At 30.6% G+C, this 23,329-nt stretch overlaps 1 protein-coding gene across 1 annotated transcript; it reads left to right on the forward strand.

Moving 5' to 3' along the window:
• Window positions 1–6,564: 6,564 nt before the first annotated feature.
• LOC129614902 (chromatin modification-related protein MEAF6) lies at window positions 6,565–7,320 on the forward strand. Its single transcript, XM_055529865.1, has 2 exons — window positions 6,565–6,830; window positions 6,885–7,320. The coding sequence occupies exons 1-2, from the start codon at window positions 6,708–6,710 to the stop codon at window positions 7,233–7,235; spliced, it is 474 nt and encodes a 157-aa protein (XP_055385840.1). The 5' UTR covers window positions 6,565–6,707; the 3' UTR covers window positions 7,236–7,320.
• The last annotated feature ends 16,009 nt before the right edge of the window (window positions 7,321–23,329 follow it).

Raw genomic sequence — 23,329 nt, forward strand, 5'->3', positions numbered from 1 at the left:
ATGTAGAAACTATCTTGGGGGATTATGAAATCGTTCAGTCGAAGCCAATCTACCGAACAATACATGTGTGGACAAATTCTCTAAATTTGCAAAATTTTTTCATATAGAGAACAAATCAGTCCTAGTGGTAAGAGATAAAATAATCGAAATCCTTCATTACTTTACATCGCCCAAAACACTTGTTATGGATAACGAGAAAAGTTTTATTAGTCCTATATATACGGATTATTTGAAAACACTTGGCATCGAAATCTATTTAATGCCATCGCAAAGAAGTGAAGTAAATGGGACTGTGGAACGAGTTCATTCAACAATTATGGAAATCGTTAGATGTCTGAAGAACGAATATGAGGATCTTGAAATGAAAGAACTAATAAACATAGTTGTAGATCGTTACAACAATACGGTGCACTCAGTCACGAAGAAAAAACCAAGTGACATTTTTTTTGGCAGAATACAGCGTAATAACTATCAAAATTTGACGGACTTCAAGGAAAAAGTTAGCGAAGATCTTGTGGAGCGTATAAAAAGAAATCAAAAAAGCAAAGTTACTAGAGAAAACCTAAAAAGACTCAAACCTAAAGAATATGAAACAGGAGATACAATTTACACGTCAGTCAAGCAAATTCAGGGCAAGAATAAGCCGAAATTTAAAAAAGAAATAGTTGCAAAGAATAATACAGAAAGGCGCATATAAAAAACATACCAAATAATTAATCCTTTTATCCTTAGTTTAGAAATCTGTACGCTGGCATTGGCACTCAATATATACGAATACAACACTCCCGTGGTATCAATCAAAAAAGGAAGTGGCCGCATCATCAATGGCACATTCAAAATTGTACATGTAATTAGCTTGGCAACCTATGTGGATATATTGGAAAAAACAACACTGGACATCCGAAAGCTAGACCCTGGCAATCCCATTAAAGACCAGCTAATTTATAACAGCAACCAAACTAAAAGAAGCTGCACCAAGAGTTAAACGGTCAATAAACTGGATAGGGTCTGCATGGAAGTGGATCGCAGGAAACCCAGATGCAGAAAATTGGAAAAAATATTGACAAGCCAAAATAACATCATTGAAAACAACAACCAACAATATAAAGTAAACGAAGCATTAATGAAGACAACTCATCAAATCCTGAAAGAATATAACAAAATAAGAGAATATGGCGAAAAATTAGATGGCACACAAGTAACCTACAACAGAGTAAATCTAATAAAGGAAGAAGTGAAAAAAATTGTACGGGCAGTACAATTTGCTAAAAATGGGATAATCAACACAAATTTGTTAGACACAGCAGAAATTACACAGTTGATAGCAGAGCTAGAAACCCTTCCATACTCCAATATAATAGAAGCAATGGAATATGCACAGCCAGCGATAATGGTGAAGAACTCAACACTGTTGTATGTAACAGCAATCCCCAAGACAAGCTCAAAAGATTACAATCATATTGCTATAAGATCAACAATCAATAATAGCAGGGAAATTCACCTAGAATATGAAAAATTACTAATCAATGAAGACGAAATGGCAGGGATTGTCAAGGAATGTAACAACTTCAAGGACACTGTCATATGCGAACGCAAACAACGTGAAAAAGGATCATTGCATCTACCAGCTAACGAAGGGACTTAATGCAAAATGTGAATACGAACTCAATACCAAAGAAGTCATCGAACAACTGAGCGAAAACGTTATCTTTTTGACTAATTTCAATGGAAGTATCATATGTAACAATTCAACAAGATATCTGCAAGGAAGTTTTCTATTAGGATATCAGAATAAATCTCTACAAATTAAGGAAAAACTGTTCAGTAACAAAGAAGTCAAAATGTCACAAATCTTACCACCAATTTTGCGATCGAACATTACTGAGAAGGGAATCAAACTCAACCTGAGATACCTGCACGATCTACATCTCACAAATGTCATGAAGCTTCAAACACTTTTCACGAATTCACAAGGCTTTATTGTCACCAACATTATCGGTTGGCCGATTATCATCATTATACTTTTGGTCATCCTACTCAAGAATCATCGCAATCATCGCAGGAAATGGGTCTTGCCTCCAATAAATTACACAAGCGAAACAGGCCAAACTGGATTACAACCTATCACCTTGAATTTCCAATCCACGAGACGCAGATCTTTGAAGGGGGAGAAGTTAACATAACAGCTAACAGCCAACATAACAGCTAATATGCTAAGTCAGCACTTTTACACTTATGGGAATAAAACTTCAACTAAATTCTCACAAAGCTTTGCACGCGCATCCGCTTTATCGTTTTTAAAATAATTTTCCCACATTATGAAATGTTAATTATGCTTATTTTGTAAAATCAATTATTTTAAATATCTAATATAAAATTGTTAACCTAAACTAAAAATTATTATAAATAATTTGGAATTAATATTGTAAAATTAGTCTTAAGTGAAACCTATGTCGGTTTAAGTTGAAAAATAAAATTATTTTTTTAATCTTATATAAATGGATTTCGTTAATTTCTATACATTTCCTTTTAGACAGTAACAAATTTATGACTTAAAAATTAAATTTAAAAATTATGCAAAATAAAACTTATTAGTACTGATACTCCATAAACTACTCTACTGTCAGGTTCATGTTTTCCATAATTGGTCCTATGAAAAAGAACCGTGAACAAGGGAACGACATCTAAAGTTAGCGTTAGTCACAATTTTATCTAAAATGTCGGGAGAGATTAAGTCAGTTTTAATAAGCTGAAAAGCTGAAATAACAAATCCGCAGCATCACGTCTTTTGCACTGTGAAGGTAAGTGAATTAATTTGGGTCTCTGATCATAAAATAGAAGAATAATGGAGTCTTGCCGGGAAAAAGGTGCAGTGCAAACCTCAAAAAAATTTTTTTAATAGAATAAATCCTGTTAATACACATATCGTAATAGGGTGACCATACTTGGGATGCATATTCAAGATGAAGATGGACAAGACACGTGTAGAGCGATTTTAAGACATAAGGAAACCCAACATCGGGCTTGATCTGTATATGATATAACTGTAGTGATTTTTGAATGATAACTTGTTATCGAAGCAAACACCTAGGTCCCTTATGCAATCAACTCGACTGAGAGCTTGGCCATTCAAAATATAGCTAATTAAAAATGGCCGTCTTTGCCTAGAGTAGTACATTGATTTTTAGGTTATTACTTGAAGCCTTTAACATGTGAATACACAGAAGAATGCAAAGATCTCATGGATAGACCACATTTCTAACATCGAAGTTCTAAGACACATGGGCGCAGAAGTTATTTCAATGCTTCAGCTTGCTTAAGTTAATTCACTTAGCAAGTATTCGAGATCAATTCAGCAATATCGTTGCAGGGCTCTGAAAACGTAAAAACAAAAAAAAATAGACATGTGATCGCTTTACATTCAACAATTGGATAATGGCAGCAGAGAGAGGGACTTGAACAGAAACCGTAAAAGCGGTTAAGATCATTCTGAAGACACAACGCATCATTTGTAGAGCTTATTTTTTTTTAAATTTTCATGTTATCAGCATATATTAATACCTCACTGTACGTTCGCATGGAAACAACATCATTAATTGAAATTATGAACAGCGGTGGACCTAAGTGACTACCCTGGGGTACACCAGAATTAGACAAAAGAGGCGAGGAAATTGCTGAACGAAAGACGACTCTGTAAGTCCTGCCAGAGAGATATAACTTTATCCAGACTAAGAAGTTATCAGGGAATTCTAAGAGTTTCAATTTTCAACCTTCATGTCTGTCCTTTCTAAGAACAGAAAATTAAGAGTTAAATAATTCATTTTTTTTAAATGGAGAGGGATAACAAAGTTTCCGTTAGAGCTTGAATACCAAAGTAAAGAAGAGAAGAGTTAAACAGAACGGTGTTAGTTTAAGTCCTTAGTCCACGAACATTTTGATAGTACAGAAAAAGTTATTTCACACTCCTTGTCATACTATTTCGAAAACCAGTTAATTAGACCAAGTTATTGTTGCTATGAAAGCTACTTGAACCCTCTAGAAGATTTGGCTGAAATCGATGGAAGAAAAAACTTGTTGTTTGCTTCTCTCATGCTCAGTAGATATTCAATCCATTTTCTTTTGATATGGTCCCTAAATGTTTGTAAATCTTTATCAACACTGGCGGCAGATATATTTAAAGTGTAGTGTCATAAAATCTTTTTAATAAATTATATAAAATAGTATAGTCAGAGGGAAGACCCTTACTTTCAATAAAAGCCTTAACACCTAATCTAGTTTTACCATCGTGGTGGATATTTTCTGCCGCGTCATGAAAATACGAGTATGCCATCTTAAGTAAGTAGGCGGTTGTGTCTGCAATAAGCGAGCATTGAGAAGGTTGTGAGTGTTGGGCATAGATATAGAAAATTGGGTGTTATAGCCATGAATGTTTTACACTGAATAAAATTAGAGTATTCAGTCCATTGTCAATATTTTTGTTCTTGTTATTATTTGTATCATTGCTATTGCCTTTCTGGTTAATTTCAGCATTATTGTTATTATTGCTATCGACATTTATGTCAGTATTACAATCATTTTTGTTATTATTATCATTACTATTCTTACAGCCTGATTGTCTATCTCGTTTTAAGCTCACTTAGTGAGAGAATAGTGAGGGAATACAATTTTGGTATTTTCTATTTCGGTTTTGGAATTCTAGTAAAAAGGACTGGAAGTTTATTATTTTTCTAGGAAAAAAATATGATCGCATATCTCGCCCCTACTTAAAAATTGAACAAAGAACTGTTATTTTCTTTCACTTTATTTTTTAGAGTGATAGCAAAATAGAGGCTGACAAAAAAGAAGTAAGTAAAATATTTTATGAAAGCATTTTAATAAAAATTAATTTTTTAATTTTGTTCTTAGAAAAAAACTAGAAGAAAACAATTAGAGTTGATGGTGGAAGAAATGGAAAACAATCCAGATATTGCAAAGAATATTTGCAAATTTGGATCTAGTAAAGCCGAATATGAAGGCTTTTGGGTAAACTTAACGGATTCCTTAGACAACATTGCTCCACCAACTTGCACAATAAAAGAATGGAAAAAGGTACATAAATGGAAATTACAAAAATAATTATGGTATAGAAAAAATGATCAAATATGTATAATTCAAAATATTTAACGTACTGTCAAAATACTTCGGAAATTTTTTTTCAATATATTGTCAAAATACATGTCAGCATACTGGAATTGACGTTTATTTCCACTCACATTTTTACTCACTCTCACTTTATATTTTGCGATATACAGAATACCAAATTTTTGCAAAAGCAGCGAGTGCATAAAAAAAGGCGAAACGAAAAGTGAGTGAAATAGACGATCAGGCCCTTATTATTATTATTATTATTATTATTATTATTATTATTATTATTATTATTATTATTATTATTATTATTATTATTATTGTTAATGTTATAGATATTGCTATTATTATTAATAATAATAATTATTTAAAATTTATCTTTACAACTCAAAAAAATATATATACACATTATATATATCTTGCTAAAAAAATTAATATTTTTAATATTTTTAAAAAATTGTAATACTGATAAAGACAACTCCATGATTTAACCACAAAGTGAAACTTAATTTTTTTAGAAAATTTTTCTCCATAGTCGCAAAAAAATATCTAAATTTAAATATTTTTCACTTTTATAAGAACGGAAGATAATAGATTTGATTGCAATGAAAATAAGACACTATGGTAATTCTAATATTTGCTAAAACATAAAATCTGACATTGTTAATTTGACGCAAAGGTGCACTGCATTATATAGGTTCATTTTGAGGAAAAACTGATTCTTCAATCACAGTGATTGACTCTGAATGTGATTGTCGGCACAAATAGAAAAAAAGCAGTAATTTCAATCACTTTTCTAATCGGTCGTAATTAAAAGAAACACGTTTTTATTAGAGAAGTTCTGTGACCATAACTCTTACTAACTTAACTTGAAACATGTACTTTCAGATACTGTAACAAAAGTCAAGAAAACAAAAAAAAAATCTAAAAAGCGCCATCATTTTACGTGGGCAATTTTTTTTTTTTTGACTGGGTTGAGGGATTGTAATTTTGTTATAATTGAATTCTTTGGCAAAATCTTGCAACACCATTTTTGAATAACGTTTACTCGAAATCTGGTTACCAAGATACCGAGCTGTATTAAAAAAACTTTATAGAAAGAAATATGATGAAGCAAATTTTCGATCAACCATGATTGACAATGATTACTCGTAGGTTCTGTTCTTCCTTTTCAAACATCTAAGACAAATACGATTCACAGAAAAGAGACTGTTTTTCTTTACTGTTCATGCTTCTACAAGAGCAAAAACAAAAATTACTCAATTTTATTAATTAATGCTGCTCTTCGTTGACAATTTTTTTTTCTGTTATAAACAAAAGGCTCTAATTATTTTTGATTAACCATTATTCTTAAATCATTTTCATAAAATCACAGACTGTAAAATCACACTTCGTCTCTATCCCTGACTGGAAGTTTGTCGCATCCCTGCATGCATAACAACAGAACAGCTGTTCCTTCCCAGTTATATATAATCAGTTTCTAAATTTAATTAGTTGATTTTATTTACAATGCTAAATATACTTTTAATGTTTAACAAGCTAAAAAAATTATATATTACATTTATTAATTTTTCTTACTAACCATGAATTCTGCCGTATCAAAAAGTAGCGAAGTTTCAAAAAATAAGAAGAATAAAAACGTTAATATGACATCAAACTTAACATCAGAATTGGCTGACCTAATAAAACGGAAGGCAGAAATTTCTGTATACATACATACATTTTAAAATATATGCCTAAATAATAATTAAAGTTTTCAGGAACAGTTAGCAAATTTGGAAAAACAAATATACGCGTTTGAAGGATCTTATTTGGAGGATACTCAGTTATACGGAAATATAATTAGAGGTTGGGATAGGTATTTGACAGCCAATAAAGGAACTAATTCAAAAGCGGATAAAAGAAATAGAAAATTTAAAGAAGCTGAGCGACTGTTCTCTAAATCAAGCATAACTTCAATGGCGATTTGTAACCCAGAAAAAGCAAGTGAATCTGCAAATTCAGCTGCCAATGAAGATTCAAGTGACAATCAGGTCAATGGAAATAACATTACAACTACACACGATTTTGAAATTAAAAGTGAAAATGAAAATAAACATTGTATATTCTAAATTGAATTTTAGAAAATATTAAATTTTTCCAAAATATTGGTATTAGTACCTGCCTACTTAAATTTTAAATACATATTTGTCAATATTTAATGCTATAGAACTTACAATACTATATCTTCTATCGATTGTATTACTGCTCTAAAATACTTTAAAAAACCAGAACCATCAGTATCACTGCTGACAGAAATGCAGACCTACTTTTAGACTCTAAGAGAGAGTGGCAATTCATAGCCGTCGAATTTACACTTAATCTTATGGAACCTATAGGGGAACGCTTTTTAACATCATAAATCTCGCATGATTAACAACTCTACCATAAGTTCCACTCGTAGAATCCTACGAATTATGAACATCAATAGCAGTATTTTATCATCAATTTCATCAAAATCAGTATTTTATTTCAACTATTAAATGTTTATATCTTTTGGTTGCTATTTCAGTAAACAAATTTCATACAAAAGAATATTTTTTAAAATATTCAATCAAAAGAATCAGCCCTATCATGAATTTCCCTTGTAAAATTCTAAGAATTACGAATTCAGGTACGACGTAGGCTTTTGAATGATCATAAATTCCTTTTGTTCGTAGTAATATCGTGTAAATTGTAGACTATTGAGATTACGAATATTCGTAATAGAATTTTAGTAATTCGGAAATGAGAATATGAAATTCGTAACTTTCCGAATTTCGGAGCTACGAACGAAATTCATGATAGGGCTGAATATTTTTTAAAATATCCACTTATATGAAAGTTTTGTAGTTTTTTTAATTTTTGAATATATTTGAAAAATGCAAAAATGGAAAAAATGGTGTCAGAGTATTTCAAACTCGAAAAAAAATCAAAATTAAAAATTTAATACAACTATTCTCTTTAAAATGCCGTGTTTATTTCTTTCGTAAACTTTTGTGGGTATTTTTTACTACGAACGTAATTTATTATTACTGCAGTACGAATAATCGGAGCAGAATTTTAGTAATTCTTAATTGATAATATGGTATTCGTAATTTTCCGAATTTCAGAGTTACGAACGAAATTTATGACGGTGTTGTAATTTTTTTCAAATATTTAAAAGTTAAAATTCAATCTTTTTGTAGTTTACTAGGGCTTACATATTTAGTTTTGTGTTATTAAAATATTAAAAAATTGATTTAAAAAAAACCTTTCTTTTTTAAGATTTCAACAAATGCTATACTACAAGAACAAACAATTGTGCCATTTTTTTTTTTGGAAGTGTTAAGTTAGGTTAGAGTACTTTATAATCCGATATGTACATCTCTACAAATCTTTCATTTGTATAATATATTAATCAAATTGATATGCTTCACTTTAAATTACTAAAATCATAAAAGTCATTACATGTTAAGGATACTTAAGTATATTAAAAGCAAAGTATATCTTCCTAAGTAGTTACTTTTCGTTTGCTTGCCACTTTCAAATTTTCAAAATATTCTATTTTTATTTAGAAATAGATGGTTATAAAAGAATTTTATTTTCCTTATACTTTATATGTGATAATAATGCACTTTCACGCCTTTAAAAATATATTGTAAAAACATGTGGACATCTATTGCGTACTCTTTCCCTCTCCCAAAAATTTCCATGTGTACAAAAATAAGAAGGTGTATTGCTTAACTCTTTTATCTAAGTGAATTTTTGTTATACAAATATTGGTGAGTGATCGAATGGTGTGATGTAAACACAGAGTCGAACTACTTGTTAAGTGCATAGATATACTTTGATTGTTGATATCAGATCTTCTAAAACATGGATGTCAAAAGTGCGGCCCGTGGGCCGCATGCGACCATTTTCTTATTTTGGTGCGGCCCTCTAAAACGAATTGTTAAAATATTATTATGGTTTTATTATGATAATCTACTTGCAATTCTACGATTGGCTACTACAAATATGCAACCCAATATTTTAAGACTTGTTCAACAGAAACAGTGTCACTCAGCTCCCAGTACTTCTAATAAAAAATAAATAAACGTTTATACACCTTAAAAATTGAATTAATTGTTTTATTTTGTGGCCCTTTTGTCATACAGAATATTGGAAATTGGCCCATAGTTTCAAAAGTCTTGACATCCATGTTCTAAAACGTTATACAAGATCTTTTTTAAAAATGCCACACGATGATCATGTACCCAAGTAACAATTTGAATGAGTAATACCTAAAAAATCGACCAAAAATCTCATAAAACCCTCATACCACACTCGAATACTCCATATTTTTTTTTTCTTTTTTTTTTGTTTTTATGCAACTCTCGTAAGGTTCTTACAATAAAAACTTAGCACTTGTAGTGTTAAAAATTTTGCTACTCTCATAGCAGTAGTCATGTGTCGTTCGCGAACAAACTAATCATAAAGAACAAATCACTTCACTGAACTTAGTTGACTAGTTCACTTCTTCAAAAATGAATCGTTCATCGTTCTCTAAGAATTCCAATTTTCTTTTTTAGTTATTAAAAAGAAATTACTGCATATACATTAGTAATTGATGTACACTTTATATTTTTTATTATTTCTTTCTGTATTAATATTACGCAATGCAAATAAAATTGAACGATATACTAAATCCAATACAAATAAAAACGAACGATATACTCCTATATGGAATATTGATAAAAGCAAATGAGAAGTAAAATAAATGAAATTCTATACACACAAAAGCGAACAATCAGTTGCCAATATAAATACAGTACAAGTAAAATTGAACGATATACTAAATCCAATAGTCATAAAAACGAACTATATACTCCTATATAGAATATTGATAAAAGCAAATGTAAAGTACAACGAACGAAATTCTATACATATGTACAAAAGTGACCGAATCAGTTGCCAATATAAATATAATACAGGTAAAATTGAACTATGTATTAAATCCAATAAAAACGAACGAGAACTGATCAAATATAAATAAAATGCAATTCAAATACAAATAAAATTGACCGAATCACGTCACACGTGCATTATAACCCATTAGGGATTAAATTAAAATATTAGAGTAAATTAAACAAAAGTTTAAAAAATTTGGAATAGGATTTTAAGTTTTTTTTGAGGATTAAAAATAAAGATAATTATAATTATTTTTATTCTATAAATTTCTTATAAGGAATAATAAATTTAAACTTAAATGGTTTAAAATTTTTATTTCTTCAAATTTAAAAAATTACCTACAATTTGTTATAACAGTTTTTTAAGTAAGTTTTAAATTTTTCTCTTCGTTTTAACCTTTTTGGTTTATATAAGTAGAGACATTTTGTGGTTCAAAACTTATTATTAATTTACAAACCCATTACATATTCTTTTCTTTAAAATTTACCATAAATACGAATAGCCATGTAATTATAACCAAAAAACCTACAATTATATATACAGAAGGAAAGTGAACGAAATGAACAATTGAACGAAATTTTATAATCGGTCAGTGAAAAAAAGTAGTTCGTTTATAGCAGAATTCCTAAGTATTTTTTATAAGATGTCAACTCTTATAGAATTTTGTTCTTAAAAGAATTCCTTTATAAGCAAATTTCGGAACATGACAAATAAAATATGCAAAAAGCGACGTAAAAAATATGTTTATAAATTCCTATCTAATTTATTATCAGTCAGATCTTATAAAATCATAGCTTTCGAAAAAAAGTCCATAAAAAATATCTAGAGTTAAGAGCATAATCAAATTTTAAAAAACCTGGTGTAAATATTATAAAAGGTTCTAATTGTTATAAATCAGTTATAACAAACCTACAACAAAATAATAACCTTTTAGAGTAGAGAATTGTCAGTGCCAACTTCATTTTATGTGTTCAAATGGAAACGAATGATGATATACCTGTAAACATTATTCGTTTAGGAATCCATTATTCTCATCAGAGGAATTTAATTCTCATAAATCTAGGCACGGCCATTTTAGAATTGCCATTTTTTCTTATCTAAATTTTAACCCTAATGAGATTGAGGATTTTTTTTTGGAAAGAAAATATTAAGTTTAAATTAATGAAATGCAAAATTATAGTTTTATTTGAATATAATAAAGCTTTAGCTGAATTTATGCACATTAGTATATTTATTTTTTGTTTTACAATTCTTAAATTTTAAAATTTATGTAAAAAAAAGAAATAAGATATTATAGAGTTAAAAAATATGCATAAAAATTTTTTAAATGCGAAGTACAATCCCAATTTTTGTCAATAAAATTTTAATTGATTTATAATCATGGCAAAAAACTTGTTTAATTTCCCATATTTATAAATTTATAATATTAAATTTTTGACTACAAATATTTATTGATGACATATCATATGCATACGTAAACATATCTATATTTTGTTTCATATTTTTTAATAAAATAATTGTTAAAAGCGGAATAGATATATTTTTTATAAAGTACGAAGTAAGTCCGATATATGTATTTATCCTACAATGTATTGCTTTCTCTTTCTAGTAACGCCGTTATAAGTGGCTTGCGAGATTTTTCGTAATTTTCATACTAATTTTGGTATGCTTTAACTCACTCTTACACTAGTTCTGTTATGAGAGTTTTATGTTTTAAAAACTCTTTTAATGGGAGCCTAACTCTCATTACAAGAATTAATAACTCTAGTGACTACGCTCTAAAGTAATTGTTCTTATAACGATCTTACTAGGGTCTTTTAGTATTCTACAAGACTGAAACTATAAGAATAATATTCTTTAAAAACTCTCAAGATGAGAGTTTTTAAAGAATATTCTATTGAGATAAAAATTGTTATAATCTTAAAAACTCTATTCTGCAAGATAGACAAACGCCATAATTTTAATTTAAAAATGTCAAATATATCGAAACTGCAGATATAATTTTAAATAGATACAGATACGGATGAAACTGAGTAAGATTCTTTCTTTATAGATATATAAAAATACTAATCTACGTGATTTTTGTAATCAAATTTGAATTTAAAAATATCAAACAAATTTTTGAAAGTGTAATTAATTTCAAAAGTAAAATGACTACAAAGTAATGGCAGTGTTAACTTTGCAGATGACGGTCATTTGCAAAAATCCCGCGCTTATCATATTACATTTTTCAAAGGGCTCAAGTTTCTTTATATTATTTTTATTAAGTTCGTTTTTATGTAGGGAAAGCTTGAACACTTAAAAAAAATTACATGAACTTTTAAAATAAAATAAAGTTGGGTCAAACCAATGGTTTGTATTGTAGCACTTTTCCCTTCAACAAGTGAAAATTCTGGTTTTAAATGCAGTCTATGTATTCCTATCACACTATTAAAATTATTTTCATTCATATACAAAGCTATTTCTAGGATTGCATATATATTTAGAATGATGCATACATGCAGTCTTTGAAATAAAGCAAAAATTAATAAAAAGAGGGGTTAACATAATGTTCGATTTTAAGGGTTAATTGTGTGAGTTAAGAAAAATAATTATATTTTTTAATGTCATGGAGTTTACCGTTAGCTTTTTGTGTTTATAGAAATTTGAAAAAGCTTGCGGTTTCGGAAATATAAGGTGTCAAAAATTCAAATTTTACAAATTTCAAGAGGCGATAACTTGAGAGGGGGTGGAGATGGAAAAAAATTTTCTTCTAACGAAATGAACTACTTATTAATGTCTAAAAGCCACTAAAATTTCAAGCTTCTACAGGCTAGGGTTTAAAAGAAAAAATAAATCAAAAATTTGGAAAAAAAGGACTTTAGATAACGGTAAATTTGAACGGCCATTTTGTTTTTCTAAGTTTAACTATAGTATACCACGCAAGGGCAAGCAAGCCGCTGCCTTTCTGCGTTAGCAAAATTTCAAAAAAGCTTATGGTTTCATTGCAACAAATAGTTAAAAAAAGGCCATTTTTAGGGTTTTGGGGGGGTATAACTTCCAGAGGGGGAGAGATAGATAAAAATTTTGTTCTATGAAAATAAGTTTCTAGTAAAGATCTATGTACATACAAAATTTCAGCTTTCTATCTTCAAGGGTGTAGAAGTTTTGTAAACAGACACACGGACAGACGGACGGACAGAGTGAAACTAATAAGCACTTTTTTTCAAAATTTTTTTGGAAAAGTGCTAAAAAAATACACTTAATATACAATAATTTTTATGAAATATGAAGCTTATTACAAATTTTATTATTATAGTATACAAATGAAAAATATATAAATATATTATGTACATATGTACATATACTTATGTGATTATACAAAAATTATATACGTTGTTGGAGACATATCATACGTTACATTGTTGGAAAACTTGTTAATATCAAAAACATTTTTTTTTCAATTTAAAAAAAATACACCAAAATTACTTAATACTTCAAAAAAAAAATTTGTACTATTTTTTTCCTTGTAGTATACAATATATTGAAATCTTAAAAAAAGAACAGAGCTTGGAAGGTTTTTTTTAAATCTGTTTTTTAATGTTTTAATAACACAAAACCAGAAACTTAGAAATTCATATAAAAAAACGTGAACATTTTATTTTTCCACTTTTCAGCTTTTTAAATTGCAATTTTCAGTTTTTTTGGATGGGAGGTTTTTAATTTTAACTTTTAAAGAAAAATACAAAATAATGAAAAATACAAAATACATGAAAATTTTCAAGTAGGTACAAAAACCCAAAGAATTAGAAATACTAAAGCAAGGAGCATCTTTGCTTCTATCTTTCTTACACTCCTAAAAAATCATATCTTGAAAAAATCATAGAGAAGCCAAAAACTTCAGCTGGGTTTTCTTCTATGCTGCGACCATTTTCAAACTGAAATTAACATTAAATGCCAAAATATTGTTTTTCTTTTTTAGAAAATTAGGCGCCGCTATATAAAAAGTAAACAAAGAAGATTTTGTTATTGTATTTATAAAATCAGTGCAGTTTGTAAATAAAAAATTATAAAATATTTATTCATAAGTGTTGCAAAAAGAATACTATTTAACAAGTGTAAAAAAGAAAACAATCTGTTGAAAAAGAAAAAGGTGTATAGTTCTAAATTTTGTAAAAACAAATAGTTTTATTGCAACATATACATGTGAATATTATTCATTTCAATAATTAAAAAAAATATTTTTTCAAAAGTGCTTTGATTAATTCATAATTTGTAATTAAGTTTTTAACTTTGCAAAGAAAACATCTGTTTTGTTTTAAATTAAAATTACTTTGAGTGGCATAATTTTACAAGGACCGCATTTTTTTCTTAACAAAATTAGTTCGTCTTTGATAAAATATAGCATACAAGTTACGAATTTTTAATTCGGTTTGGTTAAAAAAAATAAGTTTTATTTCAAATTTAAAAGATTGTTTATAACACAATGAAATTTTACTTTATAACACAATTTTTATTTTACAACACTGCTTTGTTTATTTAATTTTTCTTTGTTAAATTCTGCTTTGTTTATTCGATATTATTCTAAGACTAAGTTCTAAATGCAAGGTCTACTTAACTTTTAGTATTAAATTTGCTTACTTAGTAAATTTAATTCTCTATAATTTTCCTAAACTAAAAATATTCACGCTAAAGTGCAGACATGTCGTCACCACTTTTTGTGGTAAAATATTTTAACGCTAAAATTTCTCACGGTGAAATATCTTTGATAAAAGCATATTTGAACGTGTTTAAGTCTGGCGGCTGTTTGATCCAATGTTAACTCTTCCCCCTTTAAAGATCTACGTCCCGTAGATCGAAGTTAAGTTTGGTAAGATTAGTAGGTGATTTACGCTACGAACGTATTCTCTGTTTGCACTTTTTTCTTTCTAAAAATTATCATCGTTATTATAGTTAAAACTGCTGTAATGGTGATGACTGAGTTGATTGATACAGCGATGTTGCTAGATGTTTACAACTGTTGTACCTCTGAAGATCTCACTCCGTTGTTTGTGAATGTTAGTCCCTTAACGTGAATGGTATCGTTAGCATATTGTAAGAGGTAGGAGAGGTATTGCCAGTGAGTTTTTCCTACAGATGGTGACATCGTTAAAATTTTCGCATTTATCTTTTATACCACAACTTTCTTCGCTAACGAGCAGTTTTTCATGCTCCAGATATACTTGACTTTCATTTGTTATGGTTGGTTTGATCAAAATGTGGTCGTATATCCACTCGTCTATCTTTGGTAGTGAAATTACATAGAGGATTTTGAGTCCATTAGTAATCACCTTTGGTTCCGCATATTTGATTGCTTCGATGTTATTAGAATATGGCAGTGTGCTAACTTCTCATTATATTACGAATTTCGTCACTACTAAGCAAGTTTGTATTCACGATCTTTTGTTTGGCGATTTCAATCGCGTTAATGATTTCATTTATTGCTTCTTTGATTATAACAAGTTTGTTAAATACCATCTGTTCGAATCTGTGATCGCCGGTGTTACCCAATTGCTTTAATATCTGGTTGTATCATTCCATGAGGTTGTTGATTACTGACACGATCTCGTTGTTTATTTTATGCTGTTGATTTGGGTTATGAGCCAGTTGATTCTGGGTTTGGAGTATGTTTGTCCAGTCGGTGGCATCTGGTGTACCTGCCAACCACTTCCAAGCTGCTCCGATCCAAATAATAGATCTTCGAGATCTTCGAGTTCCTCTAATTCTTATCATGGAATTCATTATTTGATCGATTTGATACTGCAGCTGAGCTTTAATAATGCTAGAATCGTTAACATTGTTCAATAAGGGTATCAACTCAAGCAGGATTTCGTCATAGTTTTTTTAAATTTATGGTGTGAATCAGGATGAAACTTCCATTCAGAACGCGAGCTTCTCCCAGTTTAAGTGTGGCTGTAACCTCAAATATTTTGAGTGAGGCGATTGTCACATAGGATCTAAAAAAAAAGAAATTCAAGTTAGGAGTGTTTTGATGTGGGATTTATGAACCTCGTTTCCTGATATTGTAGTGATTGTGGCTTTGTTGTTCTTCAATACTGTTTCTTTTTTATATATTGGCTTGTGCTTAGATTTTATCTGCTTGTCTTTAACGTATATTACTTGAACCTTTTTGTAGTCTTCTGTTAGATCACTGTGTATCTTTCCTCTGATGTTGAGTATATTCTATTATATTGAGTATATTCTATGTTCTTCCATAGAATATATCGGCGGGTTTCTTCGGCGGGGTGATCAACTCTTTATGCGACAATAGTGGATGTTTTTTTGTGTAGACACCTACTGATTTCTAGTATAGTTGAATGCGCTCTTTCGATTACTCACCTTTATTGCCTGCGACAATCATTTCTAGTGAAATAATGAAGCATCTTGGTGAGTTTGTCTCTTAGATGTAATGCTGATTTGTCCTTGATTCTTAAGATATTGACAGATTTAAAGAATTTATTTATGCACGTAATGTACTTCTTACCCCGTATTTTCATTAAGTCTGAATGAAGTATCTGAGTAATATACTCTGGAATAGGCGTGGGTTGGAACTGCGACCAGAGAGGATGTCTATCGTTCATGTTGCAAATGCAAATTTCGCACAATTTAATATATTTTCTGATGAGTCTGTCCATGGATGAAAAATAGTACTTTTCCATTATTTGTTCCCGGTTTTCGACAAAACTCCTACGCGCTCTTTCGTGTTCTCGTTCAATGATGTTGAGCCGTCTTTCTTCACGACGTCTTCTACTATTTTTTGTGTGATTCTAATCATCTCCTTCTCATCAGTAGCGTAGCCTTCTTCAGTTTTGCTCAGTGATCTTGCGATGCATGTAATGGGGCCTATCTTTTCTTGAGATAAACCGGCGTCAATAACTTGATTTGAGACATCTATCGTTATTATAAATGGGCTCTCGAAATCTGCAAAGATCAGGACTTCGGATGACATCAGCAGCTTCTTTAAATTGTCAAATACTTTTAGTTTTGACTCGTTCAGTTGTATTAATACCTTTTTAAACTGGTTAGGCTTTTTTGTGCATTCTGACCTCTTGTTAGATTGGTGAGAGCTTTCGTAACTCTAGCAAAGTCCTTTATGAATCTCCTGTAGTAAGATGTTAATCCCAGGAAAGATTTTAGTTCCTTGAGATTAAAATTAAAAAAAAAAAAAAAAAGATTTGTTGGTGGTTTAATTTTTTGATGGCTTCGACCTTTTTAGGATTACATTAAATTCCATCGTCGCTGTTATCAGATGGCCTAAGAATTCTACTTCTGTCTTGAAAAAATGAGTTTTTTCCAGGTTTACTGTGAGATTTCCTTTTCCAAAGTGGAGAACACGTCTTCGATATTTGCCAGATTTAACAAAATTAGTTCGTCTTTGATAAAATATAGCATACAAGTTACGAATTTTTAATTCGGTTTGGTTAAAAAAAATAAGTTTTATTTCAAATTTAAAAGATTGTTTATAACACAATGAAATTTTACTTTATAACACAATTTTTATTTTACAACACTGCTTTGTTTATTTAATTTTTCTTTGTTAAATTCTGCTTTGTTTATTCGATATTATTCTAAGACTAAGTTCTAAATGCAAGGTCTACTTAACTTTTAGTATTAAATTTGCTTACTTAGTAAATTTAATTCTCTATAATTTTCCTAAACTAAAAATATTCACGCTAAAGTGCAGACATGTCGTCACCACTTTTTGTGGTAAAATATTTTAACGCTAAAATTTCTCACGGTGAAATATCTTTGATAAAAGCATATTTGAACGTGTTTAAGTCTGGCGGCTATTTGATCCAATGTTAACTCTTCCCCCTTTAAAGATCTACGTCCCGTAGATCGAAGTTAAGTTTGGTAAGATTAGTAGGTGATTTACGCTACGAACGTATTCTCTGTTTGCACTTTTTTCTTTCTAAAAATTATCATCGTTATTATAGTTAAAACTGCTGTAATGGTGATGACTGAGTTGATTGATACAGCGATGTTGCTAGATGTTTACAACTGTTGTACCTCTGAAGATCTCACTCCGTTGTTTGTGAATGTTAGTCCCTTAACGTGAATGGTATCGTTAGCATATTGTAAGAGGTAGGAGAGGTATTGCCAGTGAGTTTTTCCTACAGATGGTGACATCGTTAAAATTTTCGCATTTATCTTTTATACCACAACTTTCTTCGCTAACGAGCAGTTTTTCATGCTCCAGATATACTTGACTTTCATTTGTTATGGTTGGTTTGATCAAAATGTGGTCGTATATCCACTCGTCTATCTTTGGTAGTGAAATTACATAGAGGATTTTGAGTCCATTAGTAATCACCTTTGGTTCCGCATATTTGATTGCTTCGATGTTATTAGAATATGGCAGTGTGCTAACTTCTCATTATATTACGAATTTCGTCACTACTAAGCAAGTTTGTATTCACGATCTTTTGTTTGGCGATTTCAATCGCGTTAATGATTTCATTTATTGCTTCTTTGATTATAACAAGTTTGTTAAATACCATCTGTTCGAATCTGTGATCGCCGGTGTTACCCAATTGCTTTAATATCTGGTTGTATCATTCCATGAGGTTGTTGATTACTGACACGATCTCGTTGTTTATTTTGTGCTGTTGATTTGGGTTATGAGCCAGTTGATTCTGGGTTTGGAGTATGTTTGTCCAGTCGGTGGCATCTGGTGTACCTGCCAACCACTTCCAAGCTGCTCCGATCCAAATAATAGATCTTCGAGATCTTCGAGTTCCTCTAATTCTTATCATGGAATTCATTATTTGATCGATTTGATACTGCAGCTGAGCTTTAATAATGCTAGAATCGTTAACATTGTTCAATAAGGGTATCAACTCAAGCAGGATTTCGTCATAGTTTTTTTAAATTTATGGTGTGAATCAGGATGAAACTTCCATTCAGAACGCGAGCTTCTCCCAGTTTAAGTGTGGCTGTAACCTCAAATATTTTGAGTGAGGCGATTGTCACATAGGATCTAAAAAAAAAGAAATTCAAGTTAGGAGTGTTTTGATGTGGGATTTATGAACCTCGTTTCCTGATATTGTAGTGATTGTGGCTTTGTTGTTCTTCAATACTGTTTCTTTTTTATATATTGGCTTGTGCTTAGATTTTATCTGCTTGTCTTTAACGTATATTACTTGAACCTTTTTGTAGTCTTCTGTTAGATCACTGTGTATCTTTCCTCTGATGTTGAGTATATTCTATTATATTGAGTATATTCTATGTTCTTCCATAGAATATATCGGCGGGTTTCTTCGGCGGGGTGATCAACTCTTTATGCGACAATAGTGGATGTTTTTTTGTGTAGACACCTACTGATTTCTAGTATAGTTGAATGCGCTCTTTCGATTACTCACCTTTATTGCCTGCGACAATCATTTCTAGTGAAATAATGAAGCATCTTGGTGAGTTTGTCTCTTAGATGTAATGCTGATTTGTCCTTGATTCTTAAGATATTGACAGATTTAAAGAATTTATTTATGCACGTAATGTACTTCTTACCCCGTATTTTCATTAAGTCTGAATGAAGTATCTGAGTAATATACTCTGGAATAGGCGTGGGTTGGAACTGCGACCAGAGAGGATGTCTATCGTTCATGTTGCAAATGCAAATTTCGCACAATTTAATATATTTTCTGATGAGTCTGTTCATGGATGAAAAATAGTACTTTTCCATTATTTGTTCCCGGTTTTCGACAAAACTCCTACGCGCTCTTTCGTGTTCTCGTTCAATGATGTTGAGCCGTCTTTCTTCACGACGTCTTCTACTATTTTTTGTGTGATTCTAATCATCTCCTTCTCATCAGTAGCGTAGCCTTCTTCAGTTTTGCTCAGTGATCTTGCGATGCATGTAATGGGGCCTATCTTTTCTTGAGATAAACCGGCGTCAATAACTTGATTTGAGACATCTATCGTTATTATAAATGGGCTCTCGAAATCTGCAAAGATCAGGACTTCGGATGACATCAGCAGCTTCTTTAAATTGTTAAATACTTTTAGTTTTGACTCGTTCAGTTGTATTAATACCTTTTTAAACTGGTTAGGCTTTTTTGTGCATTCTGACCTCTTGTTAGATTGGTGAGAGCTTTCGTAACTCTAGCAAAGTCCTTTATGAATCTCCTGTAGTAAGATGTTAATCCCAGGAAAGATTTTAGTTCCTTGAGATTAAAATTAAAAAAAAAAAAAAAAAGATTTGTTGGTGGTTTAATTTTTTGATGGCTTCGACCTTTTTAGGATTACATTAAATTCCATCGTCGCTGTTATCAGATGGCCTAAGAATTCTACTTCTGTCTTGAAAAAATGAGTTTTTTCCAGGTTTACTGTGAGATTTCCTCTTCCAAAGTGGAGAACACGTCTTCGATATTTGCCAGATGCTCTTCCTCCGTTCCTCCGAAAATGATAACATCATCTATGTAGACATAACAGCGCTTCCCGATGTGTTTCTTCAGCACGTCGTCTATCATCCGCTGGAAAATGGCCGGTCCATTCCGCAATCCGAAGGCTAGTCAGGTGAACTCGTGTTTTCCATTCATGGTGGGAAGTGCTATTTTCGGGACATCTTTGTCCGACAGTTTTACCTTATGGAACCCGAACGTGGGATCAATAGTTGTGAAATATCAAAAGTGGCAAGCTTTGATTTCCATATTATTAACTTCCACGGACGCTTTCTCTTTGAGAGGTATGGTGAAACCAGGTTTTCTCGTCATTAGGATGTTCTTCCTGTCTATCACAGCTTCTAAAGCTTTCAAAGTGTCGTCACAAAAAAAAACCGTCGAAGGACTTAAGTCCTGGTATGGCGAAAAACTCTAAAGTACTGTTGTTACCGATACATTTGAAGAATTTAGAGTTGATTCTTTCCTGTATTTGGACATCGCCGCCTGCAGAGCCAATTTTAAATGGTTTGCTACGTACAATGCACTTTGTGCAAAAAAAAATTTCATAACGCATGCGTGGAATTTCCTAAAGCACCTTTTACATGTGATATATGCAAAAATCGTTGATAGATAAAATGTTGCCAAAATTTGCTGCTAGTAAAAGTCCAGCATCACCTTTGGGTTTTTTAAACACGCCGAATACCTCTTTGGTCAACGATAACAAAAGCTTGGAGAGTAAGATCGACGGTTTACAAGCTACGATGAAAAACATAGAGAAGATTCATGAGGCTTATGTGGAAAAAATACTCCAATTAGAGCAGGAAAATGGCGCTTTGAAAAATAAAGTCGATTTTTTGGAAGAAAAGTTGGACTCGTTAGAGTAGAACAGCCTTATTAATGCTATAGAATTAATAAGGCTTAACAATAACAGCCTTATTGTTAATGTTCCGGCCATTGAAGGCGAAAACAAAATTGGTGAAGCATTAAAAATTCTGAATTCGACGCTAAATACTACCGTTATTCCTGAAGATATCGAAAGCTGCTCAATGTAGAACACAAAGCAAGGCAGAAAATCAGCAAAAAACGTAATGAGGATCAAGTTTCGTTCCTCTAAGAAAAATGGTCACGGTAAGCTTCTCTAAGAAAATGGTCACGGAGTATGGAGAGTACGGAGTCACGGAGAGAATGATGGCAAGAATATTTATATTAACGATTCTTTGACTCAAAAAAATAGAAAGTTGTATAAAGCCGCTCTAGATATTAAAAAAATAAAAAAATTTTAAATATATTTGGATAAGTAACGGGAAGATTTTTCTTAGAAAAACTGAATGAGAAAATCGCATATTTATAAAAAATTTAGATAGCTTAAAAAATATTTAGTTAAATTGCTGCAAAGTTTAAATTATAAATTAAAATTAATGACTTCTCCTTCTTCTTTAAATACAAATTTTTTATCACACATCAGAAAAGTCGTAGCCTTAGAAAAAATTTTGATTCGTTCTTGTCTCATTTAGAATCTTTCGATAATATTCCTACAATTATTGCATATACTGAGATATGGATCTATAGTGATGAACAAAGTAATTATAATATAGATGGGTATAACCTACATTGTAATTGTAATGATTCGTACGCTTTCGGTGGTGTCGCAGTTTATATAAAGAATGACTTTTCTGGTTATTGTACTTCAATTCAAATAAATTCTCCTGATATAGTTAAAATTAATTATACTTTCAACAATATAAAATTTTCAATTTTTTGTACCTATAAACTTAATAATGCAAACAGTGATTGCTTAATGTTTTTAAATGATTTTGGTGAACTAATAAAAAATAAAAAAACAAAAAATTTAATTGTAATTGGAGACATCAACATTGAAATAATGAAACAATCAAAATTAAAAACTCACCTACTACTCTAGTAGATGAGTTTTTAATTTTGATTGTGAGATCAATACATGTGCTTGAACACTACTCAAGCACATGTATTGATTAAATTTTTTTAAGAATTTGTGAGAAAAATTTCAATATGGAACTAGCGATTGAAAACCGTAATTTAGGTATAAGTGATCATAATATGCAAAAAAATATTAAGAATCCAATACATGTGAATAATACAAATTTTTAAAAATTATGTGAGGTTCTTAGAGCAAAGACTTGGGAAACAATATATGTATAACGCTACAAATCCATCTATAGCTTATGATAATTTTGTATATACATTAAATTTCCATATTGGTAATTGCTCTTCAGCTGGTTTAGTACCCAAGAGGAATGAAAAACTAAAACCGTGGATGACGAACGAAGTTTTAAAAAAGATAAGATATAAAAATAAAATTGGTTTAAATAGTAAAAGAAATCCTGAAAATGAGTCTCTAAAAAAGTTATTTGAAAAACTTAGTAAGAATTATTCGGTAGAACTCAGTAAGTGCGATGGCAACTCCAAAAAGGGATGGGTTTTAGTTAGAGATATTTTGAACGAAAAGAATCCATGCACAGTTATTAACGAAATTGAATTTAATAATACCATCATTTCTGATCAATGCGAAATTATAAAAATGTTTAACGACTATTTTGCTGACTCTGCGAAAAATTTAAATGAAAATGATTTACCAAATTGTAACTGTTCGTTGAACTCTCATAATGTTCGTTCTGATATATATTTACGTAATTCTTATGGTTTTCGCGAAATCACACCTGGTGAAGTAGTATCCAGTACCTTAGGTTTAAATAATAAAAAATCGTGTACTAGTGATCATATAAACAATTTCCTATTTAAAAAAATTGCTCCAGAAATATGTGAGGTTTTGAGTTATATTTTTAATTTATCAATTTTGTTTTCCTGATTCTTTAAAATGT

The sequence above is a fragment of the Condylostylus longicornis genome, unplaced genomic scaffold, assembly GCF_029603195.1.
Source record: "Condylostylus longicornis isolate FDR11 unplaced genomic scaffold, ASM2960319v2 ptg000126l, whole genome shotgun sequence".
Taxonomy (NCBI): domain Eukaryota; kingdom Metazoa; phylum Arthropoda; class Insecta; order Diptera; family Dolichopodidae; genus Condylostylus; species Condylostylus longicornis.